We start from the raw sequence: 24251 nt of genomic DNA, 5'->3' as shown, positions 1-24251 counted from the left end.
ATTTTAACAACAAAAGAACGAAAGTATAATCGGACAGTCAAGATGCATGACATGAAAAAAATTATGAATTTTTGATTTTCTCTCGCAGGAGAGAGAGATTCGTTTCAAAACTGGTTGAAGCGCAACTGTAGCTAAAAGAGACACCTCGCAGATCTAGGACATATCGTTTCGAGGAACTTGGTGTTCATTTACGAAGGGAGTACTTACGGGGTGTCCCAGATTCACCACGCCTTCTTCCATTCAGTCCTCAACTAAGCTCGAGTAGTTATTAAAATGTAAATAGAGCGGTCCGTCGTCGTATGTGAGATTCGAGCTTATGCTTATACGATGAAATGCTGAAGAACAAAGGGTCGGTCGTAAAGTGAGCGAACACGTTAGAGACGAAAGGGAAGCGATGCTAGGGACACCCAGTATGGACGGTATACATCTATTTTTCTACCCGATCGTTTCGCCGTCAGTTGTTTCACGGCCAGGCGGGACGTGTGTACCTTCAAACAACTCTCGATAAACTCCTCGATCGTGATAACACCGTCCTGGTTGAGATCGAGTTTCTTGAAGACCCTGTCCAGTTGCTCCCTCGCCTTCCTCTCCTCCTCGGCCTGATGTCGCTTGCCCATGAGCTCGTGCACCGCTGTCACGACTTCGCCCAACTCGCTCCTGGTGATACAGCCGTCCCCATTTATATCGTACAGCTTGAAGGTCCATCTCAGTTTTTCATAAATGCTGCCCCGCAGCAGGGTCGATAGTGTCACGAGGAGATCCTGCAATCCCCGAGATTGTCTAAAGTCGTTTACAGTGCGACGTTAAATCCGAGGTGTGACGAAAGACGGTTTTCCGTCTTGCCTTTTCCTCTTTCTCTCTCTCTCTCTCTGTTTTTTTTTATTATTCTGATCAGATAATCTCCGGGCGTTGAAGTCCGCTTTGTAATTTTCCCGAAAAGGCGAAATAAAATTTCGCAATTCAACAAATGAGAGAGAAGCAATTTGAATGTAAATTATTATTAAAGAAGGAAGAGAAACAGGAAAAGCCAGGCACCTAAATATTCTTTCTCTAGAAATAAATATTTATTAACATCGTCCGTCATGAAATAAAATTTGCTTAAAAGTTTGAACGAAATTGCTGGATAATTTGATATAAAAAAATATTAAAACACACGCGTAACAAATTATTATTAATTATAATTGCGATAATAATAATACGCGGAGAGAATTTTCTCTTAGAATTTACCCTGAAAATCATGGTAATCGTGGGACAATATGGCATATGGAAATAATTTTGTGAGAATTTCTCTGATTAATATTTATCACAATAAAAAATAATATCTATCACAATAGAATATAAAATATATTTGATTATGCAATTTTATTATGCAGTTTAGTAAAATTAATCAAACATGTTTTATATTTTATTGTGATGTAGATATTATTATTTTTATTGCGATAAATATTAATCAAAGAAATTCTCATAAAATTCTTTCCATACCACAATTACCATGATTTTCAGGCTAAATTCTAAGAGAAAATTCTCTCCGTGTACAACTGCATTTTTCGAACAATATATTCCTCGAATTCTTAAATTTAAATTACCAAGCGGTCGCGGATACTTTAACTGAAGTTGAACAGAATTACGTCAGCGATTCTATTGCCATATCAGCAGCATACATACGAGTAATTATTTTATATAATCGCAGAGATGGATGTAGAGTCATTTGTACGGACGCGCGCGCTTATAATACGGAAAAGCCCGGTGGCTTCGCGAGAGAAAGAACATTTCGAGGAGTTGCGCGTTTTGCATCCGGCGAGCGGAAGCGACGGAAATTAATCAAACGGAATTGTCTCCACGTGTCCCGGGCATATTCAGGTCCCACGTGAGCGGTGTACCTAGCGAAAGATTCGATATTACGTCAGGATAGCGATAGATATTCTCATATACACGCGACACTCGCGAGATGACGAATGATCATTTGACGCAAACGCGTTTATTTGCCTCCCCCATTCGCGGGTCTCGTATAAAAATGATTAATCATTCGTCTGATAAGCAAAATCGCGAGCAATTGGCGAACGTATGTATATACATATTCGCGGTGCCTCGTCAATCGGTTATCGCCCAGATTTTATCTCGGGGGATGATGCGTAACCCTCGTGTATAAACGGATCGCGTTCGCTCGTTTAACGTATTCGGAAATTTCCCAATCCGGTCGCGGCCGAATATTCGAATAGTCTCTCTCATCCTACCCTCGTGTGTTTCAGCCACCCGGGGGCGTCAATACGCGACGTGCGACCGCACAAGTGCAAACATACAAATACGCGAAACGCCGGATCAAATCCGAATTAGACGTATGCAGGAATTAAATTAAATGATTGATCGTAATAATGCGTTAAATACAAAATTGATGCGTACGAGCTATTTATTTATGCTACTCCGATAATTTACCTCTATTATTAGGATTAATATCGAATATATATCTATTTATCCGCGAACGCTCTTGTAAATAATTTACACGTATACATAATTCTCTTCATTCGACGTTATATATTTCTGGATGTAATCGCAATTAAATTACGTAAATGGATAAATAAAATCTTTAATAGTTTACGAGTAATTTTGCTGCAATTTCTCGTCGTTTAAGTATCATTGTCAACGTTAAGGAAACTTGAGACACGCTGAGGAGAAGTTCTTGGCACACCAGGGACGAGGATGACACGCCGGACGTTGTCATTCATTTAAGATAAACGCGGCATAGCAAGAGCATAACGGACGATTAAAAATTAATGAAAGGACTATATTACACGAGAGACTTAATTACCCTGAAGCTGATGGCCCCGTTGCAATTAACGTCGAAGGCCTTGAACACGTAGTGGGCGTAGAGACTGGAGTCTGCAATTCGCATGAGGGGTGGCCATTAACTAATTACGCAAAAACGCGGGCTGTTATTTAATTGGAACTCACTGCCGTGCGGGAAGAATTTCGCGTAAATGTCCTTGAACGAGTCCTCGTGCACCACTCCCTCGGGACACTCCTGGAAGAAGAAGAGAGGAGGGAAAAGATTGTGAAAAATGATCGCACTCAGTTTCCGCGAGCGTTTTATCAGAGCGGGATTAAGGGACACACTCTATACATTATGCGCCACCGACCATTTACTCGGACACAAGCGACCGAGTTGTGTTATTTTGTGGCTCCAGAGGATGTATATACATTGGTTGGAATACTCGTTCTTCCATGCAACCAAGCGCAAAATCACATGCATCGCTTTAACTTGGAGATATTGGCCCGTATTATGAGCTCACATTTATCTCTAGATGTACCTCTAAAGCTAGAGGTGTCTCTAAAGTTAGAGAGGCCCGTATTATGAGCTCACATCTATCTCTAGATGTCTAGTCTCTAAACGTGTCACGATAAATGTGGCGATATTATAAGCGCACATTTAGCGGCGCATTTAGAGAAATCGCCTAAAAAACCTATTTTGTACCACATTTATAGCACATTTATGCTACTCTCGATAAATGTGTCCTTGGGTACATTTATTTGCGCCTCTAACTTTAGAGGCACATCTAAGAGATAGATGCGTGCCTCTAAAGTGAGAGACGCAGATGAATGTATGACTAAAGTCAGTTTATCTGCGTCTCTAACTTTAGAGACACATCTAAGAGATAGATGTAAGCTCTATATGTGCGATAAATATATGATTGATTTTAGATGTACATTTATCTGCGCCTCTAACTTTAGAGGTACATCTAGAGATAGATGCGAGCTCACAATACGGGCCTACGGATCGCATAAAATAGTTTGGTAAAGCTAATTGCTAATTAATAATATATCTTTATTAATTATAAACACATGTTTTTGCATATATCGAGTGGAAACAGAGCGAGCGTGTGTATCATTAATAATCTAGATCATTAATAAAGATATTTCATGAAGCTAATAGTGAGAAGCTCTTTATATTTCTCATATTTTTTGTGCAGAAACGAATAACAATGAACAATGAGGATTCCGCACGCGATATCGAAGAACGTTGTGGCCGCTTACAGGTAAAATAAAGTATAGTAGAATAAAACTAGAGCATTCCGGTTATCTTCCCTTATCATTTTCTCATCACGTATATTTTGATCTCCGCGTATCTACGCGAGATTTCTTTAGAACAAAATATATGGCAGAAGCAGTTCATAAAATAATATTAAATTTTAACAATGTAATCCTATAACACACACATATTGTATATAGTATATATTATAACGCGATGATCCGTTCAAAATGAACAGCTGTTTACGATAAAGATTATTCAGACGCGGCAGGGTATAATGTCGCGTATTCACGATATAATCATTTATCCTTTAAAAACAAAAAACCGAAAAAAAATTAAAATTGGCTCGCAGGTGCTCGCCGGAGACGTCGCTGTTGCCGCAGGAGCAAGGGAGAATCTTGCGAGCGGAGGACGTCTCCTGGGACGACGACGTAATCCCCGATTTGAAGATACTCGCGCTTCGCGTCATAGTCTCGGCGTGGAAGGATAATCCTCTTTTGGAAGATCTGCCGACGTGCGTCGACAGGGACGTGCTCCTGGAAACGCTGCCGACCGATCTCCCTTTCGAGCTGACGATAACGAGAATCGGGGACGGATTTTATTGGGAACGCGCGGCCAAGGACAGGTGAGATAGATAACGCGCCTGTCTCTCGATCTATCGAGATTATACTATTATTGTGACTATTATTGTGAAATCCTAATACGTGACGTCGTAATTGCATATTTTAATTACGCTCGATTTTATTCAACGTTAATTGACCCTAATTTTATCCCAATCTTATCTTAATCTCTCTTTTTTCTCATCTTTCAGTTGGTCAAATTTTAATAATATCTTAATCTTTCATTAATTTGTCTCGTTTTAATTTCTGGTTGTTTTAGTTATCTTAAATGGCATTTATCTTATTAAAATGTTTTTATTTTTATGAAGGAGGTATATTTATTCGTAAAAATATAAAACAATTTTTATTTTCTTAATTAGAAATTATAATAATAAATTGAAAAGGCTCTGATAAATACAAAATCAGGTATCGACTAATATTAATCATTCTGTCCACCAATTCATCAATTTCTATTAGTCGATCTGCTGAAGATGATCTAGAGAAAGGACTGAAACATTCAAAATAATTAGAGAAGAATTAAAAGACATGTCTAATATCTGGCTCTTATTAACTCTTTTCATACCTGATTTTGTATTTAATTAGAAACGTTCAAAGTCATATAAATAATTGATATTAAAAACACGTGTTTAAGTAATCGCGCATATACGATTAAATTTCTCTATTAACGCAGGTGGGAACACAATGATCCGAACGAGTATGGCGGTTCATGGCGACGATTATATTGCGAGCGCCACTTGGCCGAATATTTGGAAACTTTGCACGCGAGTTACTTCGAGACTCAAAGAGAGGAATGCGAGAAACTAATGACTCTCGTCAAGGATTACATACACGTCGTAAGACTTCGCTCTCTCGTGCCCACCAAGTAAGACAAGCTCACTTTACCGAATTCTCAATTAATTTTTGTGCGCGAGAAAACAATCACAGGTAAACCAGAACAACTGTGTGTATCCACAGTTGGGAGAAACAGACTTGGTTTTCTCCAAGATTTGTGTAAAAAAAAAAAAACTAACATCTACGTACATCTTGAACAATTTTCTAAAAGAGAGAAACTGTGTACAAATTTTGTATATTCTAATTTTATTCATTATAAGCTTTTACTCAAAATTTTGTTGAATCCTGAGCCTGTTAGAATACATATTTCATGAGAAACGCGAGTGAAAAATTCACAATAATTATTCTAAATTTTATATCTCGAAGCAGAAGCTTCATCCTAATTATAACTTCAAAGTCGAAACTCAGGTATCATGTATCTTTTCACAGACGGATTTCGTTAAAGTACTGATGTATGAAAATTTGCCGAGAGACTTACTTAATGAAAAATTAATCTGTATTTATGGATCATCGCGTCGAACAGTGTTAGAACAGATATCTGCGTCCGAGTTTGCGAGCGAACCTTGCGTATCGTTCTCCATCAAAATTCGTGCTTAAACGTGGTATTCACGTCCGGCCGGGAACATCCGAAAATTATTATTAGAGCCGGTCAGTTTGTCGGCTAAAACTGTAAGTGCTTGCACTTGAAGATCCAGAGAGGTGCGATAGACTCCCGCGTGTAAATATCGCGCGAAAGCGTGGCAGCCGGTTCTATAATTAGCCGGAGTATCTAGGAGGCCAATTATAATCGCACGCATAGACACACACGTCGAAAAATCGCGGATATATCGGAGTCGATCTTTCTATTTGAATCGCAATGCGATCATCATGGGAGGATTAGTCTCTAAATTAGCAGTAGCTATTTAAAACTTATCTTTAAACGTGGGCTCCAAATTGATTCTTATATGAAATGTCTACGAAGAGCCTTAATTCCGACTTCCGGGAGATCAGACGGATTGTCCTGTCTCTCTTCTGACACTGTCAATCAATCACTTTACCCAATCGGCAGATACAGTACCTTCGCTTACTGCTGTGCGTGAATATTTGCGACTGGTTCGTTTGTTTTCCTTCGAAAGAGATTCAATCTCTTTTCTCTCTGTTTGGAGCTTGCTTTCATTCCATTTCAAAAACTTTCTACATCGCTACGTCGCGGCGTCGTTCAGCGTAAAATCTCGGAACTGACATGCATAAAGAGATTCCTCCATGAAATATTACGTCAAGCAAAAAAATATTATCTTTATCCTTAGAATTGTAGCGCATAAAAGCTACTTGTGTCTCAAAATGCTTTCTGTTATAAGGAAAAGATTTTCGATCTTTGATAATTATAATTAAATTTTAATTTAATATTAATTTAATATTAATTTGATATATATAATTATAATATCACCTTTATTCGAGTTATCGAGGGAACGTTCGTGCACAATTATTGAAGGATATACTTGTGCGAATATGTGCTTGCCACGCCAAGTTTATCAAAATCTAAACGTGACGGACTCGCGGGCGAATAAACTTGTTAACGCGTGTTAAGGATTCTAATTATACGCAGCGGGATATACAACGCTAGCAATTTGCCGCGGCCGTTTAGCAGTTTTAGATCCCGAGCGGTGTAAATTTTCGTGCGAAATTACAACACAACACGGCCAAGCTGATATGTGTGACAGTTGATTCTAGACAGGCTGGCTAACAAACGCTTACTTACAAAGTAGAAAGTAATTCAGACGCAAGTTGCGACAATAGAACGTGTGAGCAGGATATCTCCCTTTTTTTTATAATCTCACCATGATATAAAATTTATATTTAATCATTAATTATGATACTACTTTTTTTTACATGTGCAAATGTAATTATTAATGATCTGAAAATGTCCTTAGTTATACACGGAAAAAATTTTATCTTAGAATTTACCTTGAAAGTCATAGTAATTGTGAGACAATATGGTATGGAAAGAATTTTATGAGATAATAATATCTATCACAATAAAATATAAAATATGTTTGATTAATTTTACTATACTTTTAGTAAAATTAAACAAACATATTTTATATTTTATTGTGATAAATATTAATCAGAGAAATTCTCATCAAATTCTTTCCATACCATATTGTCTCACAATTACTATGATTTTCAGAGTAAATTGTAAGAAAAAATTCTCTCTGTGTATATATTAATATATATATATATAAAAAATATAAATATAAATAATTATATGCTAATACGAATGAATAGATTTACAAAGATCTCGCGAGTAAAATTTTTTCTGTATTGTCTAATTTCGATTGCATAGCGAGATTTTGAATATATGTTCGGAAAAGAGCGAGACGATATTTGAAGCTTTTTTCGCGAACATGCAGCGAGAAGAATGTTCGCGCTTCGCTGTCATTCCAGTTTTATTTCATTTCCTTTTATGGCCGCATTTATAAAATGTTGTTGAGAACAGGGGCACTGTTTAAAAAGTACCAAAGGTAAATTTACATAGTTACGGTCGTGGAGTCGGCAGAATGGAGATGGTCTCTTATTGCCGGTGTAATGAAGTTGGAACAGGTATGTAATACGGGGAAGAATCCCGCGATAGCGCTTGCGAAACTAATCCCGGACGGAATAAGTGAAATGGTTTCTCGTACTCTTTCCAGAACAAAAAAAATTAATTAACTTACATACACGCGAGTTTTGCAGGGTTCCGAGTATTATTAACGTGCAAAAAAGAGTAGTGATAGCGAACTTTGTGAAAAGTTTTAAAAAATGTAATTTTTATTCCGTGCGTTACTAACTTTTATTACAGCGAAAGAGGCACTGCGGGTACATCATTTTTTTCCTTAGGAAAAAAATTGTATTTTTTAAATGAAACGATAGAGATTTGCCCGTATGATAATTTTATTATTCCTTTTTAATCATTGTAATATTTTCAACATTAAATTTCTCCGCAATTAAGTTAGATTCATAAATCTATTAAAACAAGATTGTCTTAAAACTGTAGTTAAAAAACTATCTAAACATCTATTTTAAAATAATGATTTTTATCGAGATTACAATATATGTTTAACGTCCGACGACTATTTGCTTCTAATTGCTTTAGATCCAGTTTATTCTTCGCATGACTCTACACAATTCTAACTTTGAAGCATTCAAACTCTAAAACCAATTTAAATTGATAATAGATCTTCCTTGTGAGAATCTCTGCGATTCGGCGCATTGATAATTTTAAGAACGCATCTCTCATTACGCGTAACGTATACGTTTTTAATAAGCAAAGTTGCGAGTAAAGAGAAGCCTTATCCGCGAAGGCGACTGCTGTGGATCCGAACATGGGGATCGCAGTCTCATTTAATTAGAAGCCACGAGAGATCTTAAGGAAAGTAATTTTCTCAGATCACACCGGACTGCTCCCTTTTTAGACCGATCCGTAAATCCGCTAGTAAGATTTATATCTCCGCTTTTATTTGAACTGCGAATAATTTTTTTTTATCGCGACGTCTGAATTTTATTTCTTCCCTTTAATATTTCTTCACGATTCAGTCAGTAGTTATAAGCAAAATATATATATTTCAAAATAAATGTCTTTTACGATACGACATATATAAAAAGGTGTGAAAAAAAAATTTCATGTAAATCTTATAAAGTATTAAGTATTTAAGATTATAAAATATTTTTGATTGTTTATACAGAAAATATATATATTTCAAAATATATATAAGCAAAATATATATATTTCAAAATAAGTGTCTTTTACTATACGACATATATAAAAAGGTGTGAAAAAAAAATTTCATGTAAATCTTATAAAGTATTAAGTATTTAAGATTATAAAATATTTTTGATTGTTTATACAGAAAAGGATTTTTTAATTTAACTTAATTTAGATAATCAACTATAATTAAAATAATTAATAATTTCATGCAATTGTAGAAGTCCAATATTTCATGAAAATAATTAATCGGAAAAAGATAATATTTTCTCCAATTTAAATAAGTTAAACAAAAATAAATGTTGATAAAAAAATTTAGTGATCAATAATAAAGAAGCTTATATAGAGACCATTCTTTAAAAGATATTTATCAACTTAATCTTTTTTAAATAGTAAAAAATAGTAAAAAATATTCTTTTAAAGATACGTTCGGCGCAAAACGTTATTTGTGACAGATGTAATTAATATGTTATATTAATTAATATATATATATATATATAAACTTCTGGTACATATATCAATTCTTTCAATGCACGTACATGGATTTCATTATACATGAAATTCCATTTCGTATCAATCTAGTACATCCAACATATATCTCCATCATATACGTGGCGGTTAATATGGCTAGGCATGTGCGTGTTCTTCAATTATTCACTGCGACTATCGTGCTATCGTGTCTCTACATACGCGATGCATACGTGTGTATATAGCGTAATCCATCGTCCAATATTGATCAAAGCCCTGACTCTCGCTCTAATACATTAACTGTCCCGCGAATAAATCGCCGTTGAGTAACGACACTCGGACTAATTTTTTGCATACGCTGAACAGTTACACGCAGAGTTTATTATACGCGACGTGAGTACGTAAAATATTTTTTCCCCGTATTAAAAAATACTGCGCTTCCCTTCCCTCCGCCCTCGTTCAGGCTTGATTTATACACGTACGGGCATAATGTAAAAAAACTCGGGATAAATATATGACAAGCGCATAGCGGTGGAATTATAATGAAGAGTTATCGCGAAATTAAAACTTTTTAATCGCTCCCGGTAAACTTTTTCAAAACGTCCCGTGATATTTTATTAATCAGCTAAAAAATAATTTTTTAAATAAAAAATTAATTCATCATTCGATTTTTTGCGATATTTATGTCGTGTGTTGAAAAATTGTTTTCATTACCGCGCTTCGATCACCAAAGTCACGCATTCGTCGATAAAAAAAAAATTGATTGAATCGCAATAGAATCGTGTTATCTGCACGCGGAGAGAATTTTCTCTTAGAATTTACCCTGAAAATCATGGTAATCGTGGGACAATATGGCATGGAAAGAATTTTATGAGAATTTCTCTGATTGATATTTATCACAATAAAAATAATAATATCTATCACAATAAAATATAAAACATGTTTGATTAATTTTAATAAACTGCATGGTAAAATTATTCAAACATGTTTTATATTTTATTGTGATAGATATTATTATTTTTATTGTGATAAATATCAATCAGAGAAATTCTCATAAAATTCTTTCCATACCACATTGTCCCACGATTACCATGATTTTCAAGGTAAATTCTAAGAGAAAATTCTCTCTGTGCATTATCTGATATTTACAGGCAACAGATCAAGCGAGTTGACGAGGATGACGAGGATGACGAGTCTACTCTAGAAGAGGAGGACATCTCACATCATATTCCTATGGCAATTATACTGCCGCAATTTCCACATCTCACCGAAATTTACCTCAACTTTGGTATGATTTACATGGACGACGGTTTTGAATGGCGGGATTTCGAGTAAGTTTAGCGAGCGGGGGAGGATAAAGGGGAAAGATATCCCGTATTCGGGATACAATCGATAAGGGGATTTATCGCTCGAACAGATTCTCGCTGGAAGATTGCATAAGTCTGGGGGAAGGAATTAAAGCTACCCCGAAATTGAAGAAATTCAGTTTAACCCGCAGCAACTTGGATCGATGCCGAATCGCCGCTATTCTTCAAGGAATGGTGTCACACGATAATGTTAGTGGATAATTTTTTTATACGAGCGATACAAATCGTGTTATATGTATTGTCGATTAAAGATTTTAAAAGTACAAATTTATTTTTTTAACTTAAAAAATTGAGTTAAAGTCGCGACTGCAAATATTATTTGCTTCGATATTTTTTTATCGTGACAACAAAACGAAAAAGGATGACACTAGATACATACTGTCTAGCCATTCAGTATCTATTGTTAGATAATAGATGCCATTCAATATCTATTATCAATATCTATTGCTAGATATTTAGAGAACGATACAGTCGCAAATATCACAATTTCTCTTTTCCATGCAAAATGGTGGAATTTTATTCAATTCAGCTAGTCACCGCGCATTGCATACATTACACAATTCGCACACAATACACAATACGTGTTTCAATTCTCTGTCTCTCTCTCTCTCTCTCTCTCTGATACAGATCGAAGAACTGGATGTGTCGCATTGCAAGTTGATGGACACCGGTGCGCACGCAGTGGGCGAATTTCTGTCGATGCATCGGAAATTGAGAACTCTGCGTTTGACGAACAACAACATAGGACCGATCGGAGTGGCCGGTGTCGTTTATGGAATATCGAAGGCGAGCTCGAGCGCTCTGAAAAATTTGGACCTCAGATTGAACCCCCTGCAAGACGAGGGAGCTCATCACGTATGCGCTCGTAAGTCTACGTAAGCGTTTTCGTAATGCCGCCTTTTTCATCGATGATATCAAGCGACAATGCTGAATATTTTAGAGAGAAAAGAAAGCAAAGTTCTCATTCGGCTTTTCTGTTTAAAGACAGAAAAATATTCTCATTTCCCAAGAAGCTGATAATAAAAGTAACAGTTAAACAATTTCTCCGTTTAATATTTCTCATTTAATTTTAGGATTAAGAAAGAGAGAGAAAAAGACTAGTCATTTCTTTCCCTCTCTTCCCAAATCTGTATATAATAAGATAAAAAAATAATATATAAAAAGTTTCGCGATTAAAATATTGTTTGGCCTCGAAAACTTTGGATAAAACATCCCGTGTATCAGAAAAGAATCTAACTCGTTGCTTTGAGCTAGAGTAGTTTCGCGATGAAAAGATCGACGAGCTTTTAAATAGTCTTTGGAAACTTTTTCCGGGAAAATACATGAATACAATGGCTTAGCGCAGTGGACGCAAATATATTAAAATTTACTGTCGGATTATGTCCTCCTAACTTATATAAACTCTTAAATAAGTCTTAAGTAACTTTCAGATCTATCTTTTAATAAAATCGAGAAATGCGCGAGATAATAAATTTTCAGTGCACATTTCAACTTTTCCAATGTTTCAATTTTTAGTTATACTATTATATAAATAACACATATATATATATATATATGTAATTTCCGATAAACAATTCAGTTCCAGTGCTCAATTCATCACCTACGTTGTAACGAGATAATCTTGCCAAGAGAGAAATAGAGCGATGAGTGTAAATATATAGACGCGCGATTAGATTTAACGATTCCCTACAATTCTCTTCATTTTCTTTATCCTAGAACAACAATATATACGCTATAGATAATTCTTTTGTTTCTTTGAAAACGCAGCGCCACTCCGGAGATTATCCATTTGTTTCCCGTGGAATTTAGTGCTTGGATAATATAAAGCACGCTGAAGTAAATTGAAATTTAATGTTGCGCGTAGTGCTGCTTTATCTGTGGCGTTCGTGTACATGGATGCGTTGCATTCTCGCCAAATAATGGAAAATTCCTTCATATTCCATTCTCTTTCTCTCTCGAATAGCCGATATCTATTATCATTATACGTATATATGATCAATGAATAAAATCGGATCGACGAAAAATTTATATGTTCTGCATTCTCGAATATAATTCTCACAGAGATAGATAACAAGTGTCAGTGAATTTTTTTCATTATTTCGAAAAGGGAAAATAAATAACGCGTCTTTTAATATATACATATTTGCGAAATTTAATCGATAACGTTATTCTATCCGCAAAAAATGCTTCGTTAGATATGAAAATGCAACGCTGAAAATTCAAACTAAAAATGATATTTTTATCTTGAATTTTACTTTGAAACAATGTATATATTATCGCTCTGATAATTGTACAACCAAAAGGAAACTTGTATCTATGATCTCAGGGCAAGGTCGCAAGTTGCTGCTCTATTGGCAATGAAAAAAATAGCTGAATTCCATATAATCTCGAAACATTAGCATAGCATAATCGACCTGTGAGTCGAGAAAGAGTGGCATAAGCGGCATGCTGAATTATTTAAAGAAATATGCCAGCTGAATAGCAAATCGCGGCATGCGCGTGCATACAGATCGCATGTTATGGCGCGCGGAACGTGACCGAAACTCCCATTACATATAAAAATGCATGAAAGGGCAATAGCACTCGCCATTAAAAGTGCAAAATCACCTGCCGCAATTTTTCAGAGAGATATGTTCCCGGACGTGCAATACACGTGTTGTGCTCATTATCCAAATTGTACAATCAATTTTGCATGTATGAATAAAAATTTCCAAAAGATCGTCCCACGTTAATGTTTTGGTCTGACAGTTTTTTTCTGGTGTTCGTTAAAACTTCGGTTGACACCTTCGGATTATATAATCGGAGGGAAAAGTTGTCTTAATCGGAAAAATATATAATACAATTGCAAAAAACATTGCTGAGTTTAATAGGTAAATAGTAATTAATTGCAGGATAATTTTTTATTTTTATATAATTCTTATAATTTTTCGCTAATAATAAGTCTCTTGCGAAAATACGTTTATTCGTCTATAGGAAATCTCTGTATCTACATGTTTGATTAACTTGTAATTTTTATTGCAGTTCTAGTGAGAAACAAAACTTTGGAAACTTTGAACATCAGCGGATGTGGATTCACATCTGAAGCCGGCATAGCGCTTGCAGGAGTCTTAACTTCCGGTTGTATGGAACTCAAAACCTTATCTCTTGATGTATCGAACAACAATTTTGGACTGACTGGTATTTTATAAAAATTTGACTCCTATATAAAATCTATTTTTCTTTGAAAATACTCTTCTCGTAATATAATTCAATAAGATAAGCTTAAAGAGGAAAGATATATGTCTAAAAATCTAAAGTCATCTATAATAATCGAGATAATCGTGTAAAGGAAGCTTTTTCATTTTTTTTAAATAAAAATATATTATATGTAATTATAAATATTTCTATATATAAGTATTATATATCAATAGATTGAGAAATGAGAATGACGAAATTAATTCGAAAGTAGTTAAATTCTTCCGAAATAGCTTCTTCGTTAATTCTAAAACTTGTAAAAATTATTTTGCAGTTATCTAAATGAATTTTAGATAGTCTAACAAGAATCTAATGCTCGGACGTGTTCTTGAAAGAATTGTACTGTGCTGCAAAAAACGGCGATAAAATTTGTTCCAGCTGGAGAGTCATTCGAGGCGGCCGTGGCCTCCTGCTCGTACATTATCCACTTGGATGGTCGAATGTGCAATTTCTCGAAAGAATCGGAGTGCTCGATCAATGAGAGCGCGTACAGGTGAGATCCGATCACCAGATGGGACAAACGTTCCATTTGTTAAAATTTATTTGAACCTTGGAGAGGGCAACCCTTCCCAGCCGCGTTTTACTTTGATTATTTTTCGTCCACGATTTTCATCATCCGAGGCGCGACGCGAGAGACATACAATGTCGTAAATTTTAAACCTTAAGGGACTGAAAGGACTAAAAGAATATAAGAGGAGCCTGCTGCAGATCTATAAATTTTTCTGTCGCCTTTTTATACTTGACTTTATTGGCGATTTTCCGCGGACTTGCACATATATACGAATCCATATACTCATATCCGTTCGTCCGTTACGATTTATTAAGACACATAAGGAGATTGTTATATTCCTGAGAGAATTCGCAGATTTCTACGTGTTCGCGATATAATTTCCAAACGCTGCTTCATGCAAACCTTTATGTAATATACAATATTTCAGATCGTATAATATATCGATCGTTTCTTCTTAAAATTTTAAATCGAAATCAGAATAATGGAATTAAACAATATTTACAATCGAATGTGTATTACGCATAATACTTGCTATAACTGTTATTAATTTATTGTTGATTCATATTATTAATTTATTATTTATTAATATTAATTAATATATTATCACACTAATAATTCTCATTATTAATATTTATTTATTATACAGTATTATATATTATTTATTTATATATATAATACATATAAATATTAATATTTTATTCATATTATACTGTTATATTAATTCATTATTATTAATTCTTAAATAATATCTCTCGCGATCTAGTGCACAAAAGTGCGTTTTATCCGTCACTTTACGAGGAGTTTATTGAGAGGCAGAAGAGGCGAAATAATTCCCTCCGATATTCCGATTCTCTCTTCGAGTCAACGTCGTCGCGAAATAGCCGACGGGTTCTCGGTTGGCAGGCTGTGTTTGCAAACGTCATTACGCCCGAAAGGACAACACGATCGCCGTCAGAATAGAATAGGTCGACAACTCCAAGGGAGTGCAAGGACGACAAAGACGCGCGACAAAGACGGCGAATTCTTGCAACGTGCTTGGCAACGCGCCAGTCCTTCCCAGGAGATAACTTTTCTCCTTCGCGAGACGACAATGTCCTACCAAGGAAGAGACCATCGTTAATGATACCGCGCTAAGTCTCGCAAGCGAGCGATATCGATTAGCCGAGGAAGATCGAGGAGCGAGATCCACGAACTGTCCCCCTGCTTCTCCTCCTTCTTCTTCTAGCATGTCGTGTAACAACTTTGTACACGCTATTTAAACGCACCTCGTTCCACAACCCAGCGTTAATTTAGTCAATCGATTTATCCGTTTTTCCTTCCTTCCTTTCTTTTTTTAGGAACGCACACGCGGTTACGTTCCCTCTCTCGTTACGCGGATCTCCCGTCGATCTCCCTGTACTTTCCGTGCACCTCTGACCTATTGACGCCGTTACTCGCACGTCGCGTAATATAAGCGTATCACAAGGATTTCTCACTTGTATGTAAATACATCTCGGCGTCATTCTCTAAAGATCCGTCGCACATACGAGATATAATTCTATTACGTCGCAATCTTCAATAGTCGAAGTAAAACTGCACTCAGCAGAAATTTTGATATTGTCTTGGAAGAAATTAATTTCTTCCAAGACAATATTAAAATTTATTTCTCTTATATATATAAATGTATACGCAGAAAGAATTTTCTCTTAGAATTTACTCTGAAAATCATGGTAATCTTAAGACAATATGGTATATAAAAAGAATTTTATGAGAATTTTTCTGATTAATATTTATCACGATAAAAAATAATGATATCTATCACAATAAAATATAAAATATGCGTTTGATTAATTTTACTAAAAGTATAGTAAAATTTACTAAAAGTAGGGTAAAATTAATCAAACATATTTTTAAAATTCTTTCCATATATTGTCCCACGATTACCATGATTTTCAAAGTAAATTCTAAGAGAAAATTCTCTCTGTGTACTAATATTCTTATATCAAATTTAAATATAGAATGTTGTTATTTATAAATATGTTTTTCCGCGATATTATTACATTTTAAGTCTGATTCGTCATAAATAATAATTACGAAAAAGAAACGAAATGACTTAGGTATCTCCGATGACAAATGAGACTCATTTCCTTCTTCATACTCCAAAAGAATCGAGATCGACATTATTAAGGCGGAGGTTGAGAAGGGAGGGAGGTTATCGCGTTTCGATTTATTGCATTCCAATTTCTATAATCGTGCATCCTCGTTTTCAGTGCATCACAATTGCGCATATATTTATCTTCCACCGACATTTTTCAATTTATTTTATCGCAATGAATTATTGCCAACGCGCGGTCGCAGTTATAAATGTTTGCACGCTGTACGTTTTTACGCAGGAATAAACAAAATATGAGAAAGGAAAGGAACAGAGTGGCGTTTTCCCGAAGCAGAGACGTCTATAATTCAACTAGCGCCAAGGATCTGCAACAACATCCGGAAGTTGGGCCGTCATTCCCAGAGTCGACGGGTATTATGAATTATTTTACTGGCAGACAAATCGATGTCGGTAAGAGTTGTTGTAGTACTTTCTTATTCGTACGTTATATTATTGCGACTTAATCTCTCTGCATGAAATATACAGCAGTGTTATGCAAAACGTAAAAATATCACGCGAATCCATCACACGTCTTGGCTGATTTAATTTAATTAAGCTCCCGAAGATACGTTCGAAGATATGAGTTCAAAAAATTAACAGAATAAATAAATTTAATTCAAGAGAAACACTGTTTTTATTTGTTAAGAAATTTATATATTCAATATTTGCATTCAAATGCAAATCTATATTAATGTCTAATAACATTTACTTTTGAAATTGTTGATGTAGTTATTCAATAAAAGGGAGAACATTTCATTCCATTTAATGAACTTGACTACTTTTCGAGCTTAAAGCGAGACACGGACAAAAATATTCAAAACCGAGAGCTCTAAAAGCGATATTAAATTTAATTAAAATCATGGAATTGCAGACGAGCTGGAATGGATGAAATCAATTCTCAGGACTTGGCGTACAAGCGATCCCGCCTATTAAGGGAAGCAGACGAGTTCTTACGGTTATGGAAAATTTAAGATGCCGTTTGGCAGCCACGAAGCGACGCATCCAGCGGAATTTTCAGATAAAACTAAAGCGATCGTATACAGGCTCCGTAAAAACATGATCAGCTCTCAATCAATAAAACTATTCCTTAAAGATCAATATAACGTTTATATTTATTATAAGAAACGAAAGAGCTATGTGGACATTTGCCAGACAAGTTTTGCAATATTCATCGCATAATAATAATCTTCTGCATTACGTCTCTGCGTCTCTAATAATAAATTAAGATTGTAAAAACGCTGCCAAAGTAAAATGAATAAATCGTAATAATAAACAAAAATAATTTCAGATTTTCATCTTTATCTCGTCGATTAATATTGTAATAAAAAATATGCTTCAATGATTCATTAATTTAACAGAGTGAATCTTTCTCCAACGGAATATTGACATTTTCCAATTGCTTCTCGAATTTTTGGATCGACTCTGAATCGTCATGCTTCAGGGATTTCAGCAAATATTACGAGTTCCCTATACGTCGTGGGTTGGAACGACGATTGCAGATGTGTGTGGATTAAATCGATTGGAAATTTAGGAATACGTGACGATAAACGCAAGGAACATCGCGCGCAAAATAGCTACGTGACGATGTAATATGAAGACGTGTAACGTGTGATAATAACGTGTATGCCAGGAAGATCGCATTGTCAACTGAAATCAGCAATCGCGAACCAGACTATCCTGAATAATATCTATGCGGTCATTGTACGGAGTTGCAATAACAATTTCTGTGCTACATGTAGGCACGTGGTCTTTCGAAGAGTACGAACGCGTTCGTATGAACAATCGGGCCCGACTCGTTGTATATATGAGAATAATGAATCACTACCCCTGAAAAATTCCAAGTTACGAAGTAAGCGGAACGCGGAACAATGAAATTTGCATCCGCGACCGCATTCGATCGAATGTTGCGAAAACTGTGTTGTAAATAATCCGAGGGACGGAAAATATTTTTACGACACGACAAATCGTGGAAAATTATCGTTATAGCATTTGCGAATGCATTTTATATACCTCGAGAATCGCCCGCGTTTCGCTTCTTGGTCTTTTACTGTGAGCGAAGACACTAGATATGTTTATTTTCGCAATGGAATTCGGTGGTCGGTCTCTGAAATCCTCTTCGCCAAGTCCAAGAACTTGATTCGCGAACATCGTTCCTTGCCAATATAATAATCCCAGTGTGATCGTTATTTGCAATGAATGACTAATTTCAATTTACTTGATGGCTGACGAGAAGTGTACGTTTCGTTCGATCGATCCCCTTTTTTTTAGGGGCCGAGATAAAACGGGAACTCCCTGCGGTGACTTTTAAACCAATTCCGAAAACAAAGTACGAGCACACTGGGATAGATAGTTAAAACGGTAGCGGTGTTCCGGTTCAACTGAGGTTCGCGCGAATCAAGTCCGGTCTGAATCAATATTAACCACGTTGACAGCGACCCGCGGCTTTTATTTTCGATCATCGTCAGGGAGAAGAGGGGGAGGGAAAGGAAACAAAAAGAGAAGAGCCCGTCGTATCCCTTTTTGCCCTGTCTGTCACTCTTCCGCCCAATCGGACTTTTTCTCGACTTTTGTGTGTGTGTGTGTATTTATTCGCGGATGAATGATCTCTAACTTGGCACGACCCAGTTGCCACCGCATGCGACGAATCTCGCGAAAATGACTTTTTCTCGATGATTCGTTCCTCCAAACGAATGTTCCTCTTTTTCCTCTTTTATTATTCCGTACGCATCGTTAATTAAATATTCCCGCACACCATTGAACCCTTTCGCGAATCTGAGCCCTTGGCGGAAAAAAATCTACTTCCTTTTTACCGTCGTTTAAATTAAATTCACTAAGAAGAAAAAAAATATGAAAAATATTCGAGATGCACAAAAAAAATCTTGCACGATATATATAATCAAGTTTTTAATTAAAAACTTTGCGAAAAAGACGTTCTTTTTATTAAACAGACTGTTAAACGAAGAATAGCTTTTGTAATTTTCGTCGAAGAAAAATAAATGAACATAATCCTCGAAGGATCTGTTAAAATCAAGACATCATGGGACAAACTACACTAAGAAATCCGTCGAGCAAAATGATCGCACTGAAGGGAAGCTTTTCTCACTTGTAAATCAAATTCCACTCTTCTTACCCTCTCGATGTAACGAGCGGCAGATTACGCGTAGAGTTTCGAATCGTGGATTTTTTTATATACGAAATAGTATTAAGCGCGCGTCTATAGCTCCGTTCGGGCCGAGAAGAGTAGTATCATGTATATTTAAAAAGCCCGAAAATAAAGCTTCCACCGGAGAAGAGAGAGAGAGAGAGAAAGAGCGAGAGGGCTATCCCCGCTAAGGTACATCGCTCGGTTTGTCTTCTCGCGATCTTGCTATACCTATCCGCGGTCTCCTCCTCTTCGGTTCCAAGCAATCTAGCTGAGATACGGAAATCGTCTGGGGAAATAGGAGTTGTTTGAACAACTACACTTAGAATCTTCCTGTCCATATCGCGAGGGAAAACGACGACGGACGACTTGATCTCGATCTCCATTCGCGCATTCGACAAATTAAAGATGGGAGGATGCACGAGATGCAAATCTCAGTGTTTTTCAAAAACTTCTCTATATACTTCGAACCTTCTATTCAATTTATTCAATTCTATTCAACGACTTTCCTCAGAGCGAGACATTGCAGGAAAATATATGCGCATTTGCTCTCGTTTACAAGTTCCAATTTACTAGAAAGACCTAAGAAACCTAACATTTATACGTGAAATAGCGGCATTCATAAAATAATTTTATAAAGGAGAGAATCAGAATGATAATAATTAATTTATAACAATAATATATAATAAATATTATAATTATATTATTATAAAATTATAAATATATATTATATATATATATATATTTATAATTATAATAACAATATATCAAGATCAAGATTTGCGTTTGAGAAAAGATGAGTAAAATTCGCGATAAGATTACATCGAAATGTACCGTATGGAGCCCCAAATTTACCGTCCGCGCGCCGACTAAAATTAAACGCCATGGTACCAACATTTAACCAAACAAGCTACGTACTACAATCCACGAAAAGGCAATAAAATTTCTTATCGCTCGAAGAGAGACACTCAGAAATATTATATTTATACGCAGTGTAATGTCATTCGCGAGAATTATTAGCAGAGTTTCAAGAGGCAGTTGATGCAAAACGATGCCGCGACCTCCCCGAAGTGTAACTTTATCGCGGATACAGGAAACGACGTGTATGTATATGCTCGCTCGCAAATGTATACACAAAGTTAATAGCCGGTAAGGCTACAAATTTAACAGAATTTGTGCAGCTCTATCGCGTATCTCTCTCGAACGGCCGTTTTATACGAATCGATACGCCCTGAAACACCATCGTCGGGGCTTCTTCTTCGTAATCGCGTGCCGATGGTAATCGGTACTTCCATCGGCGAATATTACTCCTGCGAGATGCGCAATTTAACTTTAATCTCGTATTATATATCTCGTAAGATTCATATTACGCTACAATTTCAATTAATAGCTCCGTCTTGTGTGAGCAAAACAATTTCTAGCAATTTAAAGAACAGAGATTGAAGCCGGGATATAATTCCGATAACTCTAATCTTCAACTCAGATGTTGTACGGACACGCTAAAATAATATCGATGATTTGAAACATTTTTTTAGGAAATCTAGAATTAAGAATCTTCAACGAGAAGATAATTAATAAATTGACTTTTACCTTTTTATATCATATTTTCATCATTATCCAATATTTTAAACGTATATGTCACTACCACAAATTTTTATTAAATATTCTCTTTAGCGAATTCTCTCGTTAAATGTGAATTTGAATAATTCGGAATAAAATTCTCCACGTGAAAGAATGCACGAATCTTCCTGAATGTGCACATCTCCCAGCACTACACGTTGCTGCATTTATTAAATCTGAAGAAAATCCTTATTCTCTCTTTATAAAATAAAATCTAAGATTGTCATATTAAAATCGAATTACGTAAAAAGATAATAGTTGTTGTGATGCAACAAGCGAGTTGCTGAAAATATACTGATACAATAAATGTCGCCACAATGAAAATGTCGTTCAGAAATGTCAGTTGCGATATAGTTACGTTTTTGAGTGACAATATTAGAAATGATCGCTCGCACGATATAGCTGATACAGCAACCGATCGGTCGCACGGCCGACAGTGCCAGTTGTGTTTCGGAGAAAGTGGAGGAAAGTACGATATGTCCGACGGTGCTTTGGATGGCCGCGCTACGGTTCGCCTAAATAAATATCGCCGACGAAGCCGCTGAATGAATGGCTCTAAAGTTAAGTCTGTCGCCTGTGATCGAAGGACAAGCGTATCATCACCGTTGCTGGTGGGGTACGTCAGTGACGTCACGGACGAAGGAGAAGAGGGATCGATACAGCTCAGCATCCACCCTCCCTCTCTCGCTCTCTCTCTCTCTCTCTATGTCTGTGCTTCTTCCTGTCCTTTACTGATCTTGCCCTTCCTACCTACCTACCTATCTTTCTCTCTCTTTCTCCCTCACCTTCTCATTAGAGATACCCTCTATCTCGCTCTCTCTCTTTCATCCTATGTGAGATTCTCTGTAAACTTTTGCCACTACAATCTCACCATTCTCTTTGTTTTTCTTGTTTCTCTCGCAAACGTTTCTTCCGCGTCTCTTTTTTTCATTTCTTTTTCCATTTTCGATGACTTTCATTCGCTATCTTTATATCTCGATAGGCTACCTTTCTCTTTTATCAGGTTTTTCTTTCTGATTTCTGAGCTTGTCTTCGGAGTCGTGTACGTGAAGTGATATATCGAACATATATCTCGCTTTCTCTTTCTTTCACACATATACACTGTCTCTCTCCTCCCTCTCTCTCTCTCTCTCTCGCCCTTTTTCTCTACGGATCGAAAACAGACAAGACCTCCTTTGGGCACTCAGCCTTTATTTCGGAATTCCGTGCTACGAGCCAGAACTATACATGAACACGGACAGCATTCATTATCCACGCGGTTAATTAGACGAGCAAATCGGTCCTTGTACTTTAATTACCGTAGTTTATTATACGTCCTACCAGTATCGATATATATTTCATAAAATTATTGTTGCTAATGGGAACGCACTGGCGAAATGCAAATAAAAGCTAGCAAATGATTAATTAGCGTATATAATAATTCGCAGGTCAGTTAAATTGAGAAATGTATTTGGCCAATTATATATACATGCGCGTATCATACTCTTTATAATTAATATAATCGACTCTCCTATTTGATAAATATTGTATATAAATATTTATGATAGAGAAAATTAATATACGCGATGTTAATGAATTTTTCCCTAATATATAAAACGGCAATTACAATCTGTTTATTGTATTTCTCGATTCATTATCCTCGAAAGGACTTGCCAGCTTTGTATAGTCAAATTCAACTTTTATACAAAGCACACGTGTTTGTGACTTGTTTATATTAGCTTAACCCTTTAGTTCACTGTTAGCTGTTTCAGCACGAGTATTTGCTCTCTAATTATTTATTGCTACTGCGCGATAAAATGTGGGAATTTAACGACAGTCAACGCGACACATGCATAAAACGATTAACGAGAAGCGATTCTATCTAATTATATTGAAACCAATAATGAATCCAATCGTGTCCACAATCGATAACAAAATTGAACGTAATTGCGAATAAGGCGGGGTCGCGAATAATTTCTAACAAATGCGAAAATCAAACCGAACGTTTCCCCATGTTAACGAGTTTTTTGTGCACATACGCGTTATATTTCGCGTCTCTATTCTCTATATTCTCGATATCGAGGCCCAGCATAAATGCGTTGCTCTACTTCCTTTATTATATATAAAATGGAAAAATAAGAGCGTAAGGGGGCAGATGGTATAGAGAAAATGTTTCGCAGTCTGAATAAAGCGGTATACTACAAAGAAAATGCTTGCGTAGGGTAAATAGAGCGTTTGCGAACAATGATGCTTCGGCAAAGGGGCTTATTTTTTTTCTCGAGCACTAAAACTATGACGGAGATTTAAAAAGGCGAAAAACTCACGCGCGTACGAGTCTTTTCGTTCGTATATTATAGAAAAAAAAATCCCAACAGAAGAATAGAGCGATTTATTCTCGCAGAAAGATGATCGATTTAAGGAATATGCTTAAAAATAATATATTTAACGCGCTTTAGTAAAGCGATATCGCGTGTCGAGGCTCGAGGCTTCGCAATCAAATCAATCGCAGTTGGCAAAATTTATGTACAAAGTCTCATTTCCGATGAATTCCGATTTCCCCCGCGGGATTGACCTTCGCCCTTCGGTTTCTATCTCATTATCTC

The 24251-nt window shown here is 36.1% G+C and overlaps 2 protein-coding genes across 6 annotated transcripts in view; one reads left to right on the top strand and one right to left on the bottom strand.

Moving 5' to 3' along the window:
- LOC145941911 (A-type potassium channel modulatory protein KCNIP1) overlaps positions 1 to 24251 on the bottom strand; it is a 52291-nt gene that overhangs the window by 6411 nt on the left and 21629 nt on the right. For all 5 annotated transcript variants that reach the window (XM_083048315.1, XM_083048316.1, XM_083048312.1 and 2 more), the window contains 3 exons: positions 2950 to 3019; positions 2807 to 2877; positions 489 to 761 (listed from right to left, as the gene is read on the bottom strand). In XM_083048315.1, the coding sequence (XP_082904441.1) occupies positions 489 to 761; positions 2807 to 2877; positions 2950 to 3019 (414 nt within the window). The remainder of the gene's footprint in view (positions 1 to 488; positions 762 to 2806; positions 2878 to 2949; positions 3020 to 24251) is intronic.
- LOC145941910 (dynein regulatory complex subunit 5) lies at positions 3771 to 18148 on the top strand. Its single transcript, XM_083048311.1, has 11 exons — positions 3771 to 3789; positions 3966 to 4031; positions 4377 to 4649; positions 5315 to 5506; positions 10816 to 10995; positions 11082 to 11220; positions 11659 to 11896; positions 14053 to 14208; positions 14644 to 14758; positions 17149 to 17318; positions 17779 to 18148. The coding sequence occupies exons 2-11, from the start codon at positions 3985 to 3987 to the stop codon at positions 17838 to 17840; spliced, it is 1572 nt and encodes a 523-aa protein (XP_082904437.1). The 5' UTR covers positions 3771 to 3789; positions 3966 to 3984; the 3' UTR covers positions 17841 to 18148.

Source organism: Prenolepis imparis, unplaced genomic scaffold (assembly GCF_030444845.1).
Source record: "Prenolepis imparis isolate NDT839.2.m4 unplaced genomic scaffold, iyPreImpa1.0 SCAF_10, whole genome shotgun sequence".
Classification (NCBI taxonomy): Eukaryota; Metazoa; Arthropoda; class Insecta; order Hymenoptera; family Formicidae; genus Prenolepis; species Prenolepis imparis.
The sequence above is the reverse complement of the archived record's forward strand: the minus strand, read 5'-3'. Positions and strand labels throughout refer to the sequence as shown.

Bases quoted from the DNA above. Each gene is read 5' to 3' on its own strand.
- LOC145941910 (XM_083048311.1), top strand. From the start codon at position 3,985: ATGAGGATTCCGCACGCGATATCGAAGAACGTTGTGGCCGCTTACAG. The intron at 4,650-5,314 runs GTGAGATAGATA...CTATTAACGCAG, and splicing joins GAACGCGCGGCCAAGGACAG to GTGGGAACACAATGATCCGA. The intron at 10,996-11,081 runs GTAAGTTTAGCG...TCGCTCGAACAG, and splicing joins TTTGAATGGCGGGATTTCGA to ATTCTCGCTGGAAGATTGCA.